Source organism: Fulmarus glacialis, unplaced genomic scaffold, assembly GCF_000690835.1.
Source record: "Fulmarus glacialis isolate BGI_N327 unplaced genomic scaffold, ASM69083v1 scaffold25068, whole genome shotgun sequence".
NCBI classification, from domain to species: domain Eukaryota; kingdom Metazoa; phylum Chordata; class Aves; order Procellariiformes; family Procellariidae; genus Fulmarus; species Fulmarus glacialis.
The window spans coordinates 13242-29664 of NW_009230541.1; the positions used below are offsets into that span (position 1 = coordinate 13242).

Consider the following 16423-nt stretch of genomic DNA (forward strand, 5'->3'; position numbering starts at 1 on the left):
CTTGGGAAGCCAGTGAGCCACTGGCTTCGTACTTGCAAGGTGGGGACAGCAAGGGATTGTGTGACAAAGCAAGCTTGAGGGCATGGCAGGAACATCGCAGAATTGCTATGTTAACTGCTGAATGTCTTGAGCAGCAGGAGTGTGGTTATAATACGTAGATGGTAAAAGACACGTTCTGGACCCAAAGGCTGTTTCCTACCAACCACATAACCCTTTCTCTAGAGAGTGGCTGATGAGTGGGAGAAGGTGAAACTTGTCAAAGAAATCCAAAATTACTTAGCATGAGCAAACACATTTATTTCTGTTCTAACCTTGCCTGAAATGGCTGATCTGAAATTTTCCTGGCATGGGAAACTTCAGTCTGAATAGCTAATGTTAGGAAAGCTACAGCAAAGTAATGCTTCAGGGTTTGCTGAAGTTGCCGTTCCTTGCATGGAGATTGCTAGTTGATGCTGTTTGGAGAAAATTCCTTTCCAAAAGGCAGCAGAAGCTACCTCTGATAGAGAGCTCACCTCTGTCCGTTTACTCCAGCTGCAAAAACATTGCAAATTCTCAGAACACACTCTCTTAGCCTTAGGTTTCCCTATACATGAAAGAAACAAAACCCCAAGACAGGTTAGAGGACACGTGTCTCTGAGCTGAGCCTCCCTTCCCCATGGTCTTTGCTCACTCCCTCCACACTGCAGGCTGTGGACTCTGCTCATTTCACCCAGTGAAACAAAGTGGAGTTTTATTCAGCAAGAAATGAAATCACACTTTAGGTATCAGATTGAAATTCAAAACAGGTAGTACACACTAAACACAGTTTGATTCTTAACAAGCTTTTTTCCCTGGATGATTTCAGTACCTAATGCCTATCATTTCTTTGATGTACCCTAGCTATGAAAGCAAGGGATCCAGAGCTTTTATGGAGATGTCCTTCCAATTTATTCACTAAGCTCTGAAATATTTCCATGGCCACCTCTGTTCCTGTGGATCAGGTTTTGGGAGCACATTAAAATGCCCATGATCTGGGTACATGAAGTACTAGAATATGAGCTTCCCCCAGTCTGCTTCACAGTAATCACTTACGAGACTCCTTTGATTTTTCTTACTTCTTTATGTATAAAAGACTTTGAATAGCTTGAACCTGGGAACAGTTTTACAAAGCAGATCAATGTGACTTTAGATTGGACTGAATTGGATTTACCAGCAGTGGGAGTTAAATTTTCTGTCAAATCGCTGTGTTCTGGAACCTCACAGACAGACAATAACACAGGGGCAGTGATTTATCATGCACTGCGTTTATTGGAGAACAGAACTTTACCCTCTCTGTTGTTTCTCTTTCTGTAGTAGTTTAAGCTGGCAGGCAGCCAAATACCACACAGTCGCTTGCTCACTCCCCCCACCCTCCTCCCCCAGCAGGGCGGGGCGAGGCGAGAATCAGAAAGATAAGAGTGAGAAAAACCGTTGGAGATGAAGACAGTTTAATAGAACAGAAGAGAGAAAATAATAATAATAATAATAGAATATACAAAATAAGTGATGCACAATGCAATTGCTCACCACCGGCGCTGACCGATAACCAAGTAACGATCGCTACTTCCTAGAACATGCCTACCGTTCATATACTGAGAATGACGTCACATGGTATGGAATACCCCATTGGCCAGCTGGGCTGGCTGTCCTGGCTGTGCTCCTTCCCCGTCTAGCAGCGGATAGGTGTCCTTGACAAGGGACTTAGCAACGACTGAAAACATCAGTGTGTTATCAACATTCTTCTCATACTAAATCCAAAACACAGCACTAGGAAGAAATGTAACTCTATCCCAGCCGAAACCAGGACACTTTCAAACCTTATTATCTTTTCATCTGCATAGAAATGAATGCAAAAAGGAAAAATAAAAATAAATGCAGTGCAGTTTTCAAGGGAAGGTTTGTCCTGGTGCTGCATTGTATTGGAGTGTTTACTGTTTCTCAGGATGTGCCAAGTAGATTTATTCCACTGTAACTGCAGTGCCATTTTGTGAAGCGCACAGCACATCAGGTTGGAATATACCTCCTGAGCATTACAGTCCTCTGCCATACAATGCCTTCCCAAAGTGCAGTATCATCCATTTCCTTCCTGAAGAATGCAAACAAGTTAATTAATGTATGTCTGTCCCAGGACCATTCTGATTTAGGAACTTGCCATGATTTCTTGACTGCCAGGCCCCTCCGTGCAGGTTGAGAACCTTTGATCTTCATGAGAGCCCACCTCACTGCTCACCGGTGGGAAGTAGCCAGCCCCTGAAGGTCGCCACCCAGGTTTTTGCAGACAACATTTCCAATGCAAATACAGAGAGGGGTAACAATGCTGTGTTTTTTCCTTTTATTTCATTCCAGGTTTCTGATTGTCTTGGGGTGTTTGATCTTAGCTGTCCTGACAACTTTCAAGGAGTACGAAACTGTTTCGGGAGACTGGCTCCTCTTGCTGGTAAGTAGACTGGCTGCTGCATCACCCAGGTAATGTCCTTGAATTGAAATCAGCTCCATCAGCAGTGATGGAAACTACTCCCAGCTCTGCATGCACTAAGATTTCTTTTGTTGGTCCTGGCGCAATGACCGTACAGTTACATATTGGAGAGTTACTGGTCCATTGTCAACACCGACTGAGTAAAAGGGAAGTAAGGAGAGAGGAAAAATACTAGCCTGAGACTTTTAAATAATGGCTTTTCAGCATTTACCTAACAGTTCTCCCATCAAAGTACCAATAAATTTCCTATTGACCATGCCAAACCTGAGCACATTTGAAAACTCATTTTTTGGGGACCTTTCAACAATTTTGATTCATTCTACAGTATTCTACCAATCCCAGTATTTCTTTCAAGGGAAGTCATCAGAATTGGACTCATGCTTGTGCCCAATAGCAGCATAACTGAAATTGTTGCAAGCAGTGCCTCCGATGACTATCCATGAGAGAAAATGTATTTGCAACAAATATATTCCTTTCTCTGTGTTTCTAGCGTGCTTGTTTTATAAATGCTGGAGTTCATGCTCAAGACTGTATTTCTGTAGGCCTCCCATTTGGCAGAAGAAGAAAAAAATAGGAAAAAACACTCACTAAATATAAACATGACGTATTCATTATTTTATGAAAATGACCCTAACAAAGAACTTCCTCTGCTCCCATAGCTGCCATGAAATAGAGAACGCAACCTCTCCCTTAACCTGGCCTTGTAGAAAAGCATCCCTAGGGAAACTGCACAGCAAGAGTAGTTCCAGGATCTCAATTTCCATTCCCCCATGTACCCCCAGAGACATGTAGATCCGACAGGAACTAAATGCCAAAAGGAATGAAAGGTGAATTTCCCTTGCATGTTCCTTCTCAAAAAGTGCCTGTATGAAAACACCCTCATCCCCTAGGGAATGTGAAACTCGCTTTTGGTCCCTGTTATCCTGCTTAGACCCATCTTTTCACATTTGAAAAAGCCTGAGGTTATTTTCCCTTCTCCTGTGCTTGCTTTTATGTGGCTCTCAGTGGTTTTCAGAAATGCCTAGCAGCTGTGGGTATGAGCATCAGGAAAAATCCCCCTTTCCCCCTTGCCAGCTATTCACAGAGAGGAAAAGTAACTGTGTGCCCCATGCTGCCCATGGCCCACCTCCACTGAGCACCTCAGAGAAGCTCTTTCCTCCCCATTCCCTCCCCATGCTTAGAAAAGTTCTTGAGCAAGGTGAAAAATCCCATTTAAGGGGATAATATATGCCTTAAATTTGTCTTATACATATCTTTATCACTGCCTTAAATTTATGACCATATGAATATACTGTATCCTGTCCCTGTCTCTATAGATATAGCTGCATGAACAAACTGCTGGTGGGTAACCCCAGGTGTGGGTATAGAGTGCACTGGGGACTTTGCAGTCACCACTCACATACGTCTTCTCATTTCATGTGAAACAGGAGGTCTTTTTGTGAAGTAATTGCCTTTCCATCAAGGCAGGGTAAGCTCTTCACATTTACCCAACAGCAGGGGCACATCCTTTCTGCAGAGTACTTAGCAGGCTGTAAAGCTATGTCCCACTATGCTTTGCCTCTTTCATCAACCTATATACTCCTCCCCCCTTTTTTCTTCTCTCTCTCTTACACACGTACCCCAACACTTGTACCTCATCTGTTTGCTTCAGCTGTCTCCACGTGTCCAGAATTACTGCAAAACTTGTTACGAGTCTAACAATATAGTTTGTGTCTTTGATACAGGAAACTTTTGCCATTTTCATCTTTGGAGCAGAGTTTGCCTTAAGAATCTGGGCTGCTGGGTGTTGCTGTCGCTACAAAGGATGGAGGGGGAGACTCAAATTTGCCAGGAAGCCTTTGTGCATGCTGGGTAAGCACATGCTCTCCACTACTGTTTTCCCCGTTACGGCCTTTTCCTTCTAAACCGGTCTGGGGGGATGTCCAAGAACCAGTGAATGGCAACGCAAAGAACACTGAAATCAGATCTGCCCTTTGTGCTAGGAGCTGTGTCCTGCTTGGAGTAGTTATTTGAAGTACCTGGCAATAATGATTCATTCAAGAGACCCATGGGTGGCTGGTTAGTGAGGAAAAAATGGATCTTTCTACTCTTCAAACACATTTTTCTTGTCCTGAGTCGCAGTGCATTTTTTTTAAGCTAATCCCAAAATATATTCTGTCTGCCTTCAGTTTCAAACCACTTCAGATCGCAACACTGTGTCATCTTCCCCAGCCCTCTTTCATATTCAAATGTTGGGTTTTACCTTTTTAATGTTGGTCTGCATTTGCAAACAAGTATCTTTGTGATTTCACCCATTGTTTTTCAGGCTTGGAAGGCACTGCCTACAACTATCATAAAACTACTCATTATTCATGTTTGAATCCTCTCCTAAAACTCCCCATTATGTCCACAAACCAACTAGCCAACATTTAGGAGCTCACTCTGCCCTGAGCACCTGTCATGCACATCCACATTCATTCACTGTTTCCAGGACTCCCTCATTTATTTTGATGCTCTTCAGGCCAAGCACTAGCTTTTTGTTCTTTATTTGTACAGCACATAGCACTCTGGGGAGCCATGGTGCTGTGGTTATATGAATATATGCTACCCTCTTCCCTCTCCCTCCTTTTGTTCATCTTGTGGATCTAAGTGGTAGACAAAATTGGAACAAATTTTCTTTGTGCATCTGTGCTATCTTCAATTTAGTACTTCTCCTTTGGGTGCTACTGTTGTATAAATACTTCTTATACTTCTAATAGCGTTGTGAAGGCAGTAGAGCACAGTGTGAACAAGTGGGATTGATACTGTCTCATGCCTTCTCGGTAAAAGTGTCATCTCACTTCTGAGAATGAATCTTCATTGATATCTGGGTAAAAAACAGAAATGATCCACGGGATTTATTAGTATCATCTCTTGGTTGTCACTGGCACAAGTTTGGTTTGAGAATGATTGAAAGTGAACAAATCTGAAATCCATCCAGTGCCACTCTTTTTGGCTGGAAAAACAACATGAAGACAATTTAAAGACTGAGTGCCGAAAGAATGTTTGAAGCCTTTTGGTACCACTTTTTTCTTGTGCATGTATAGGATCAAAAAGCAGGGGGGAAACAAGGAAAAGAAAGAAAGAGAAATAAAACAACAAGAAGTGATGTGATTTGCATTTCAAACCTCTTCAGTTGATCAGCAAATTGGCCCTGTGAGCGCTTCCAAAAATAGTAGTACTGCCTTTGAGATTTTAGTGGGAAAACTCAGCCAAAAGAATGAAGTACTAGATGCACTATCAAAAACTGAATTTCTTATCTGCTGACCTGTGGTGTTCCTGACACTGTGGTATTCCTGTGGGACAGATGAATTTAAGGTTTTTTCTGTCAGCATTCGGACACTGTTTCTGTGCATCCCTAAGCTAGCTCAGACAGTGTCTCAAGTCCAGTGCATTAATCTGTAAATAAATTACGAGGCTTTCTAGTGGGTTCTGTGCATGATGCCAACTGTGTGGCAGGTGCAGATATCTGTTTAATTGGCAAGAGAAGGCATTTTCAGGCAGCTTTAAAATTTGCCTAGAGAAATTTGCAGCGCAACCAGATGGGATTAAGAAGCAGGTGATGGGGCCACTTTTGTTGGCAGGCTTTGTTCTTTTCGCCTTGCAGATATCTTTGTGCTGATTGCTTCAGTGCCAGTGGTTGCTGTTGGGAACCAGGGCAATGTTCTGGCCACATCTCTCAGAAGCCTCCGCTTCCTTCAGATCCTACGGATGCTCCGAATGGACAGGCGGGGCGGTACATGGAAACTTTTGGGATCAGCCATTTGTGCACATAGCAAAGTAAGTGAGGAGCTTGCAGGGCTTAGCTGCGGCTTGGGGGAGAGACATTGAAGGGAAAGGGAAGGGATGCACAGGTACAGCAATGCCTTGGGATTATGTCTAGTAGTTCAAGCAATAGTTTTGTCCTTTCAGCTTTATTCCCTCTTCCATTCTCGGAACCATTTCTACCCCTTGTTTTACCCTTCTCTACTCAATAGTGGCGCTGGGAAGTGACAAGAGAGAGTGTTCATTCCCACACTCATTCAGCCTTTACAGTGAATGAGAGCAGGGACATCCCTTTAACGGTGAAGAATGATGAAATCTTTGACAGAAATGCCTCTGTATTTGCAACATGTTTGTAGTGGCTTCTCAGACTTGTCTGATCAACAGATGGATCAGGACTCCGGAAGGATGGAAAGAGGCTGGTTAGCAGAAATGTGGTTTCAAAGGGAGCTACTGGTATAATTTCTCTTTGGAAGCAGAGGCAGGCAATGGGTCAGGCAATACAAAGATTCACACAGTGTGAACCCAGACAGACAAAATTTCTAAAATCATCTTTGCTCAGTCTAACCTGATGCTATAGTCAGACACATCCTGTCTCACACCAGACAGATACGTTGTGTTCTTGCATTTTCACCAAACATTATTACAAGTTAAAAACTATCTGCATAAAAATCCTCTAGATGAGACTTCTCATCTGCACAGAGTGTAGAAAAATTGCATACACTCTGTGCTACATACGGCTTTTTCTTATCCATGAATGACATTCCTGACATTTTAGGGTTTTTTTAAAATTAGAATGCCAGCTGGCACAGCATAATTAGACTTTGCTTCTTTGTAGTGGCTGATAGGGATACCCACCCTGCCTTATTTCATACCAACTTCTGTTTCTTCCCCATATAAACTTGCTACAAGGCAGGTGGCACATAAATACTTATGTCAAAAATGTTTCTCGGGAAACTGAGATCATGGAAAAAGTCTATGTGCCAAAGACACTGTTTAGAAATTGTTTAAGGCTTCATTGTGTGGGATTTCATTCAAATGTTTCTTGTTTGATTCCCAACTACCACCCTTTGGACCTCAGCTGGCTGCGGGAGATAAGAAGGGGTTGCAAGAACTTAGATTCAGCAGAGACACTAAAGAAACAATTTTAATAACAAGGTTAGCCAACAAATTTCCTTCTATTGTTGCACACCAGAAATCGGCCAAGAAAGTTGACTTATTTCAAGACTCAATTATGAAATTCTCAGCTACAAACTTTTTTCTTTTTTTTTTTTTTTGCAAATACTGTTCTCAGAAAACAAAAGGAATATTGATTTTTTTACCCACTTGTGAAGACTTTCACCAAAAAAGTTCTGCTTTGTTTCAGACATTGCTGGGATTTGAACTTGGGTTGCTGCATCTCCCACCTTGGTAGGATTAGCCACACACTCCACTGTAGTCATTCCCTCTAAAACAAGGAAGCTCAGGTTTGTTTTCACACAGACAGTTTTCAAGGTCTGTTCTTATTGCATCAATTCATGGTGAAATCATACCTCAGAACCTGCTTTGATCTGCCTACAGAGAAGAAACTGCATCCTGCAGCCTTGGCTCTGTGGAGGTAGGGAGAGGGCAGAGCTGTTGATTTGTCTGCCAAGACTGACCAAGCCTAGGGACAGCAGGAGTGGGAAGAGTCAAGGTCAGGGATAGAGCCCTGCAGCACCCTGTGTCATGTGTGCAGCTAAGCCCTTAACCCAGCTTTATGCAGAACTACAACTGCAGATTGCTCCAAGCTGTTTCTAAGGAAGATGCTATGAAAGTGCTAATTTTTGTAAATCTCTGCATTATTTCCCAGTAAGTGCTGAGGTGGGCTGGTCATGGACTGTGACCAACTGATAACAGTTCTGCTGTTATCCTCAGTGCTTCTCTCTTCTCCTGACGTTTACTCTGCCACTGTGGGTATTGAAACTGTTTTCAGCCCCTCAACTGTCCATCTGTTTCTTTTGCAGGAACTCATCACTGCTTGGTACATTGGGTTTCTGACACTCATCCTGTCCTCATTTCTTGTTTATCTGGTTGAAAAAGATGTTCCTGAAAAGGATGCTAACGGAGTGGAGATGAAGGAAGAGTTTGAAACCTATGCAGATGCACTGTGGTGGGGGCTGGTAAGTGACTCCAAAAATACCTTATCCCCTTCTTAAAAACTTTGTATCCAAGAAGGGATAAAGTATTGATGTTAAGGATTACAGTATAAGTGCTGCTAAATTTGGGTGAGGAGCATATTACAAATATAACAATACCAAAGTAGGGATGCCCCTACAACCAATTAACAGAACTTATATCCCTGTTGATTTTCAGTCAGACAAAGGCCTTTAGATGCTTAAACCCCTTTCAGAAATCAGTCTGTGCTCTTGGCTTCTGGGAAACCTCTCTTTTAGAGGAGTGTATCTTTGGGTATAACTGCACTGGCAGAGCCTATGCCTGTGGGAAACCTAGCTCTCATGACAGCAGTATCCTGCCTGTGAGAGCTACATCCCTCAGAAAATGACAAAACCAGAGCTGGCCAAACTGGGAGGTGCTGTTGACTCTCTTGAGGGACAAGAGGCCTTGCAGAGGGATCTAGATAGGTTGGAGCATTGGGCAATGATTAATGGGATGAAATTCAACAAGTCCAAAATGTCTCTGGAAAGAATAACTCAACACTTCTTTTGTGTCTAACATGCATTCCCCAAGAATCACTCACGGAATGCCATTGGTGGTAGGATATTGAGGAAGAGGGACCTTTGATACATCTATTCTTGTTTCTTCTGATGAAGAGAGGAGTATTGGTTTGCGCCACTGCTCATTTGATCACAAAATATTCCTGCCATCTGGTAGACAGAATTCATTTTGCTTTGCTACCAATAGTTAGGGGAGTCTATATCATGCTGTGACTAAAATTTAGCAGCATATTTTTTTATTTACTGCAGTTCACTCATAAATAGCAAGATCCCCCCCCACCGTTATTAATCAAAAGGTCCCAAGTGTTGCATAGAACACCTGGATATTTTCATATCCTTACATATTAAGGACATTTAGGTAGAGTCTCACTGGTGAGAAAAGGTACACAGCTGGAAATTAGCAATTGTGCAGGAAAGGAACAAGTTTTCACAAAGTCATCTTTGTTTTACAGAGACTGAGACTTCAGGGAGAGGTAGCCCTGATTGTTTTTTAAAGCTCTGCGAGTTTTAGGAATGGGCAAGTCCCATTCCTACCTGTGCACTGATGGTGGGCAGGAGACTCACTCTGCATGCAATCATAGAATCATAGAATCATAGAATCATTAAGGTTGGAAAAGACCTCTAAGAGCATCAAGTCCAACCGTCAACCCAACACCACCATGCCCACTAAACCATGTCCCTAAGCGCCTCATCTACATATCTTTTAAATACTTCCAGGGATGGTGACTCTACCACTCCCCTATGTCACATGGAGTTCTCTTTCAGCAAATGCATCCTAGAGAGGCAGCTGCTTTAAGACTAAATCCATTCTCTCGGGTGCAATGCCTCTGGGCTATAATGCTATTAAAAAATATTGGTTGGCCCATCATCAAGATCCTATTTTAAGAAGCTGTGTATGAGCACCCATAGAGCTAAGTGAGTTATGCAGATTTCATGGTGACATTTAAGTAGAGCTGTTGGCTTTGTTTTTCTTATGGGAAGTCCTGGTCATTCTGCCCACAGATCACCCTCGCTACGATTGGGTACGGCGACAAGACCCCCAAAACATGGGAGGGACGGCTGATTGCAGCTACGTTCTCTCTCATTGGAGTGTCTTTCTTTGCTCTTCCTGCAGTAAGTACCGTCCCCCTCCTCTGTTAGGCACAGCCCAGCGCTGTGCACTTGCAAAAAGAAGATACAGTGATCAAAACTGCCAGTGGAATCAAAATCCCTTTTTAAGAAGTAATTCAGACACTTGAGCTGGTCTATATCAGTAAATCAAACTCCTTTCTTCCCAACTTTGCGTAGAGCTTATTGGGAATAATATGTCACCCCGATACTCCTCGAACCATGTGTGGGCGTGTGAGACAGTGCTCATTGGCACAGGACAAAATTAATCCAGCAAGTGAACAGTCTGGGAAATCACAGGGCAGTTCATGAGCCTGTACTCTGGACAGGGTTAGTTTACTGGTATTGACATAGCCACACAAGATGTATTTTTAAAGGATAGGGGGCCATTGTTTTAATAATTAGGGTTGGGCCCATCTTACCCAGCTCTAAACACTTGCAAGCTGGAGATCTACATCTGAGTGATCATCACAGACCGGTGGTCATCCTTTATAACCAGTGCAGCTCTGCAGAGCATTTAATCTCACCTGTTTCCCTTCCTTCCTAGAGGAGATCTCTGACACCACTGCAGAAGTGTTGTTTCTACCCACTAAGATTAAAGGGAATGTAGATAGCAGGTGACAGTACAGGTATTTTTGATCTAGCCAGGTGAATCCTACTCTGGCTGCTTAAGAAATGATCTCTAAATTGCTTTTGAAAGTATATTTGTTCTCTTGTATTACGTAGGCCAAATATTTGCCTTGTCTGCAAAGTCCTCAGGTAAGAATGAGACCAGATCTGGGTGAGATGGACCGAATAGCAACAGAAACCATCCCAAGTCCAGATGTTAGGATATTTTTCTTTTAAATCGAGACTTGGAAAGAATTTCACAGAGGGTGGGGAGTCCCACACACCCAAATCCAGAGCATGGTTAGCATAGCTCTTTTACCACACAAGCACAGTTTCACTCTTCCCTGAATGGAAAGTAATACACCACCTGGACACCTCCAGCTTGGAAAGGCAGTAGACATTCAAGAAGCCTGTTGAGGACCTTAAAATGATTTGGTGTGGCCTGTGGCCCTTGAGAGGATCATGACAAATTCGTGTCTCATGAGCAGAGCAGTGGGAAAGGCATGCTGTACTGCACAAAGGTCCCACGTAGCCATATCCATCTCCACCTACAGACCTGTTTCCTCTCATTATTAATCCATTTTTTCTGAGCAAGAAATGTCTAAAATCTTGCATAACTCTATGCTTTCAGGGCATTTTGGGCTCAGGGCTGGCACTGAAGGTCCAGGAGCAACATCGTCAAAAACATTTTGAGAAAAGAAGAAAGCCAGCAGCTGAACTCATTCAGGTTTGCAGCCACTTACCCTCTCCTTGAAAAAATGTTCTGTATGAAGACTGCTGCATCATGTTAACAAGGGCCATTCCTTCCCCCCTGTCCAAATTCTCATTTCCCATTGCAGGAGGTGAGAAGCTTTGTTTGTAAAGGAGTCAGGTTTTTTCACATTGAGCTAGATAATCCAGTGGTCCTTGCAGTTTTTGAGGAATGTTTCAATCCCCAGAATATCTTTCAGAAGAACGGTGTCTTTAGAAGAAAGGGTTTCATCTGCTACCTCTGGAAACCAACCAACTTCTGCATCAGTGCCACAAAATCACAGAAAACAAGCTGTCAAAAAAATATTCTTTCCAAAATCCAGGTTTTGTCAATTCCCTTGAGAGAGTGCTTTTATGTGCAAACAAAGTTATGTTGTTATTGATGTGAAAACAGCAATAAAAGTAACACAATACACAGTGACAGTTTCAATCAAGGCAAATGACGTAAATAGTATGTGTGGTTTATAAAAACTGAAACACACCCTGGATCTCCTGTTATGTCACTGAATGATCAGAGGATTAAATGGGAAAAGACTCCTTAGCTCATTTGGACTTCGGTTATGGTCTTTGTTACGAAATCAGAAAATTAAGCTTAAAATTACTAGTCTGGGGGCTGACAAATTTGACAGGAGTTACTCTTAATAGGTGTGGATCACACCCTGATGGCAGTGAAGTAAATGGCAGCATTTCCACAGAGGGACAGAGAAAGTTTCTGTGATATCAGATGGAAGCGTTGGTGCTCAGGACTGCTCAGGATCAAACCAATCCTCAGGAGAAACAGGCTGAGTGGCATATTATGCTGTTCTCATTAAAAACACTCCTTAGCAAACAGAAGGGCCTGCAGGCATGAGTGGTGAATTGAATTCACCTTTTAAATTAAAGCATCTCCACCTAACAGGTAGCTAATTTAGCTGCAGTATTTTTTAGGTATGTGCTTAGAGAATTTTGATTGGCGCTAAATGCTGAAGTAGAAAATTGCTCAGCAAAATTTCCTCTGATGGTACACTAGATAGTAAACTAGCTTAAACAATTCCAGAAATATTGGACAAATCCAGCAGTGCTTGAAGCTCTTTTAGACATACCAGACAGGAGAATAAAAACAGTTTAGTCAAATGTAATGTCTTGTTGATGTTGGTGGTTCTCTCTCACGTCCTGTTTCCTTTAACAGCCCTCCCAGATCATAATCCAGTGTCAATAATTTCACCATGTAGTGACACTTACTTGGTATGGCTGATTAGTAATTAATTTCCAGACAGTCACTCAGGTGCATCGTTATGTTCTTTGAAACAGTCTGGCTGCTGTCAGCCTGGGGAATAGCTCTACCTAACACTAATTATTTCCTCCCCCTTGTAATTCAGGCTGCTTGGAGATACTATGCTACTAACCCCAACAGGATTGATCTAGTTGCTACCTGGAGGTTTTATGAATCAATTGTATCATTTCCATTTTTCAGGTAAGTGCATTGTCCACCTCTCCATCATCGTTTTCTGTGAAGTATAAGTCAGGACAGGAAACATAGACTTTATGTGTATCAGTGAGGCTTTTGTAGGTAACAGAGAGTTGCGAGTGAACTTCCTGGCTGAGACTGAAAAACATGCTTTTTGGCTTCTGGATCCATTTCTTCTCCCTTCCCCTGGTGGGATATATTAGGGGCACATGGATAACTCCATCAGTGGCTCTCATGTTGGCATTAAACAAACGAGAAGGCTGCCTCACTGTCAGCTTCCCTTTGTAAGACTCTGGAGTTTAATGCCCTGGAAATCTCAATTTCTCCCTCTGCAATTTTGATCCTGATAAAGTTCTAGCCCTGGATTTCAGAGGCTCCTGTACTTCTCACACCCTCTATGATGCAGTTGTGTATTTTAAGATATGGGCTATGCTGAAAATTCTTACTTTTCCCTCCTTAACTCATCTGGCCTGAGAATTGTGGTCTTCACAGAGGTGATGATGATATGTGAACATATTTAATACTTGTTAAATGCTTGTGCTTTGGCAATACCAATTGCTCCTTCACTCAATTCAATGGAGGACTGCCAAAGCATGTTTAAAACTGTCTCCCACTGAAACCATTAACTGAAGGTTCACAAGGAGACTTTTTGGGGAGTTGGGGTCATAGTTTTATTTTAGTCACCACTTGTGAGTTCAGTGGAAAGCATTCCATACATAAAGACATTCAGACTTAATGGACACTCAACATGTTTATGGATATGAGTCTGTCTGACCCTCACTCTTCTTGCCTGTCAAACAGGCACCTTCCTCACCTTGAGTTCTTAACATTTTAAAATGTTAGCCCTATGAAAGCCAAGACTTTTAGCTGTAGACTATCAGCTGCTAATAATGGGCATTGCTTATCCAAGTTTACGCTTTAAACTTTTGTTCTGGACTTGCTGTTATGCCTCATTCTGACAAAAAGTGCCCTTAAACTATTGCTCAGCTCAGAGGTCTCTGCATGTAAGTTGTGCTCACTGAGCTAATACTGCAGCTCCAGCTGTTGCTCAAAACTGACTTCAAGAAACATTTCAGGCTCCTGCCTTCACAAAGGGCAAATTACAAATATTAACTATCTCTTTGTTTTATTCACAATATGTTTCTGTAGGATTGATTTCACTTAGGACAAAAAGGAAATCTTTAAGAAAAAACACCACAAGTGTTTAATTAAGGCTCAGTACATTTCTTTCCTTTTCTTTATCCCTTCTCACTCTCTAGCTGTTCCCATGTATTCCATTATAGAGTCATTTCTAGAGAGTTTTTTGACCTCAGGTTTTATTCAGAGAATAATTCTCAGGCTTGCCTGAAGTCTAGACTCATTACTGTGACTTCAAGCTTGTTCATTGTATGTAGGTTCTTCTGTGATTCAAATGTGACCTGAAATTTAATAGGTGTTCTGCAAATAAGGTCCTGGGAGAGAGGGCAAGGGAGTTCACTTCTCACCAAAGACAAGATTGCCAGTCTAAGCAGCACAGATTGGTTTCAGGAACCTATATCACTTTCTTTTCTTTATGGCTAGTTGAAAATGTAGCTTTTATTCTGCTATCAGTTGTGGTCACAGAACAAGAGAGGTATAAACCATTAGCAATAGACTAGAAATTTCTGTTTAAAAAAAAAAGTCTGCTGAATTTATTATGTAATTTTTCTCTCCTTACTTTCTTGTAATGCTTCCTCTCTTCTATAAAAGGAAAGAGCAATTGGATGGTACTACCAGGTATGTAGCTGCCATTATTATAGCCTTGTTTTAATACAGTTATTGAAGGATACAGGTTAAATGGTTCTTTGTGGATTCATGAGCTGTTAACCAAAACATGCTACTAACACCACAGGTAGTCATTAAAAATGATTAACCAATCCATTTCCTAATTGCTTGCTTTTTTCCCAATTTAACAACACAGCTAAAATGCTAATCCTACAAATGCAGTGTTGCTTGCTGATTGTATGTAAAGAGCTTTATTGTTTGTTATGATTAATCATGGTCTAGATTTCTCCTGATCCATGCCATAGAGCCAGGGTTTAGCATCCAGGTTATTTTGGGGTGAATTTAAAGTTCTGCTTCATGTTATTGCTCAACAGTCCTGCACAGAGCAATGTTGCAGTGTAAGGGATCAAGTCTGTATCGATTCACCATGTGCAAAGATTTCTTGACAATAAATACTAAGATGGATGGCTAAGATGGATCAGCAGGATAGTCAATATCTCTGGCAGCACTAAAAAGGTTACACTAGGTTTGAGGCCTTGATCCCACCCCTGCTGAAACAGATGGGAAAGCTTCCAGTCATTTTGGGGAATTTATAAGCAAAGAGAATGAAGGAATCATCAATCCTAATACTGGTCAGTCACTGAAGACTACAACAGAGCAGTCATTGGCAGTCATCCTGCAAGGTCTCAAGTGGAAATTATATATTTATAACCCCCTCCAGCTAAGTCGCAGATTCAAAAGTGCATAAAATAATTCAACATCTTAGGTCGAAAATGTTAAACTGCTATCAATGGATCACCCACAATGAAAGTCAATAGCAATTAAAGGATAAATAGTTCCACAGACTCAAGCTGAAGCTATTTCCATTTGCATCCCCGTTTAAAACGTAGAGAAAAAGAGCAAGAATTGTAGCAAAATTTGAAAACTGTTAGTCAGAGGTCAGGCCTGGCTTCCAGTCCCTGGCCTGATGAAAAGTTATCTTTTTCTTTTTGTTCTTTAAATGTTTCATGCAACACATGACAGCTTCAATAAAGGAAGCTGAAAAAAACAGTTTCACACTTGCTGTTTTCCTATGAATTTTGGGGGTTCAAACCTCCTTTAACAGAAAAGAAAAATCTGTCGCCAGTTTTCTTATGATATAGGCAAGTGCTGTAGTGCTGGATTATTGGGAAAAGATTACTTCCCCCTCCTGCCACCATCATCATGAGCTAACCTGCTCCTCTTCAAAGACTGCCTGGATGGGAGTTACCTAGCTTGTGAACCCTCATGAATCTTAAGTACTATACATCCATGGCACTGCCCAGGCTAAGCAGTCATGACCAAGCTCAGTTTCATTAATATAGATGTCTGGAGCCATCTCCAGGGTTGGCAGCAGCTGAATTTTGGCCTTTAATATGTAGGAGAGAGCTTAGGAGCTGAAATTCTTTTGAGTATGTAACTCCGTACCTTGAGCCAAAACATGTTCTGACTCAGATGCAGCAGCAGATTAAAATTAGGAAAGAGAATGATTGCTGCAGTTTGCTGTCGGTCACAGCCCCCCTAGAGAAGCTCCTGCACCTGCAGTGACAGAACAGTTCATGGAGTAGCTTCTGAGTTACTGTATCTTTCAGGCCAGTAGAATTCATTTTGTGTTGAAGCACTCGATTAAAAACTGAAAAGTATGACTCACAGCTCAAAATCTTTAAAACTGTAATCCCAAGGCCCCTCTTTCTAGCTGGATATATCTTGCTTTTATGTTGTTACATATGTAATAACCTTCAGCAAAATCATCAGTAAACCTGCATTGGAGCCTTCCTG

General features: G+C 41.9%; 1 protein-coding gene across 1 annotated transcript in view; it reads left to right on the forward strand.

Moving 5' to 3' along the window:
* The first annotated feature begins 2332 nt into the window (after positions 1-2332).
* KCNQ3 (potassium voltage-gated channel, KQT-like subfamily, member 3) overlaps positions 2333-16423 on the forward strand; it is a 33604-nt gene continuing 19513 nt past the window's right edge. Inside the window, exons 1-8 of the mRNA XM_009584286.1 lie at positions 2333-2455; positions 4219-4345; positions 6120-6292; positions 8260-8415; positions 9973-10083; positions 11318-11413; positions 12795-12889; positions 14612-14638. Coding sequence (XP_009582581.1) covers positions 2333-2455; positions 4219-4345; positions 6120-6292; positions 8260-8415; positions 9973-10083; positions 11318-11413; positions 12795-12889; positions 14612-14638 — 908 coding nt within the window. The remainder of the gene's footprint in view (positions 2456-4218; positions 4346-6119; positions 6293-8259; positions 8416-9972; positions 10084-11317; positions 11414-12794; positions 12890-14611; positions 14639-16423) is intronic.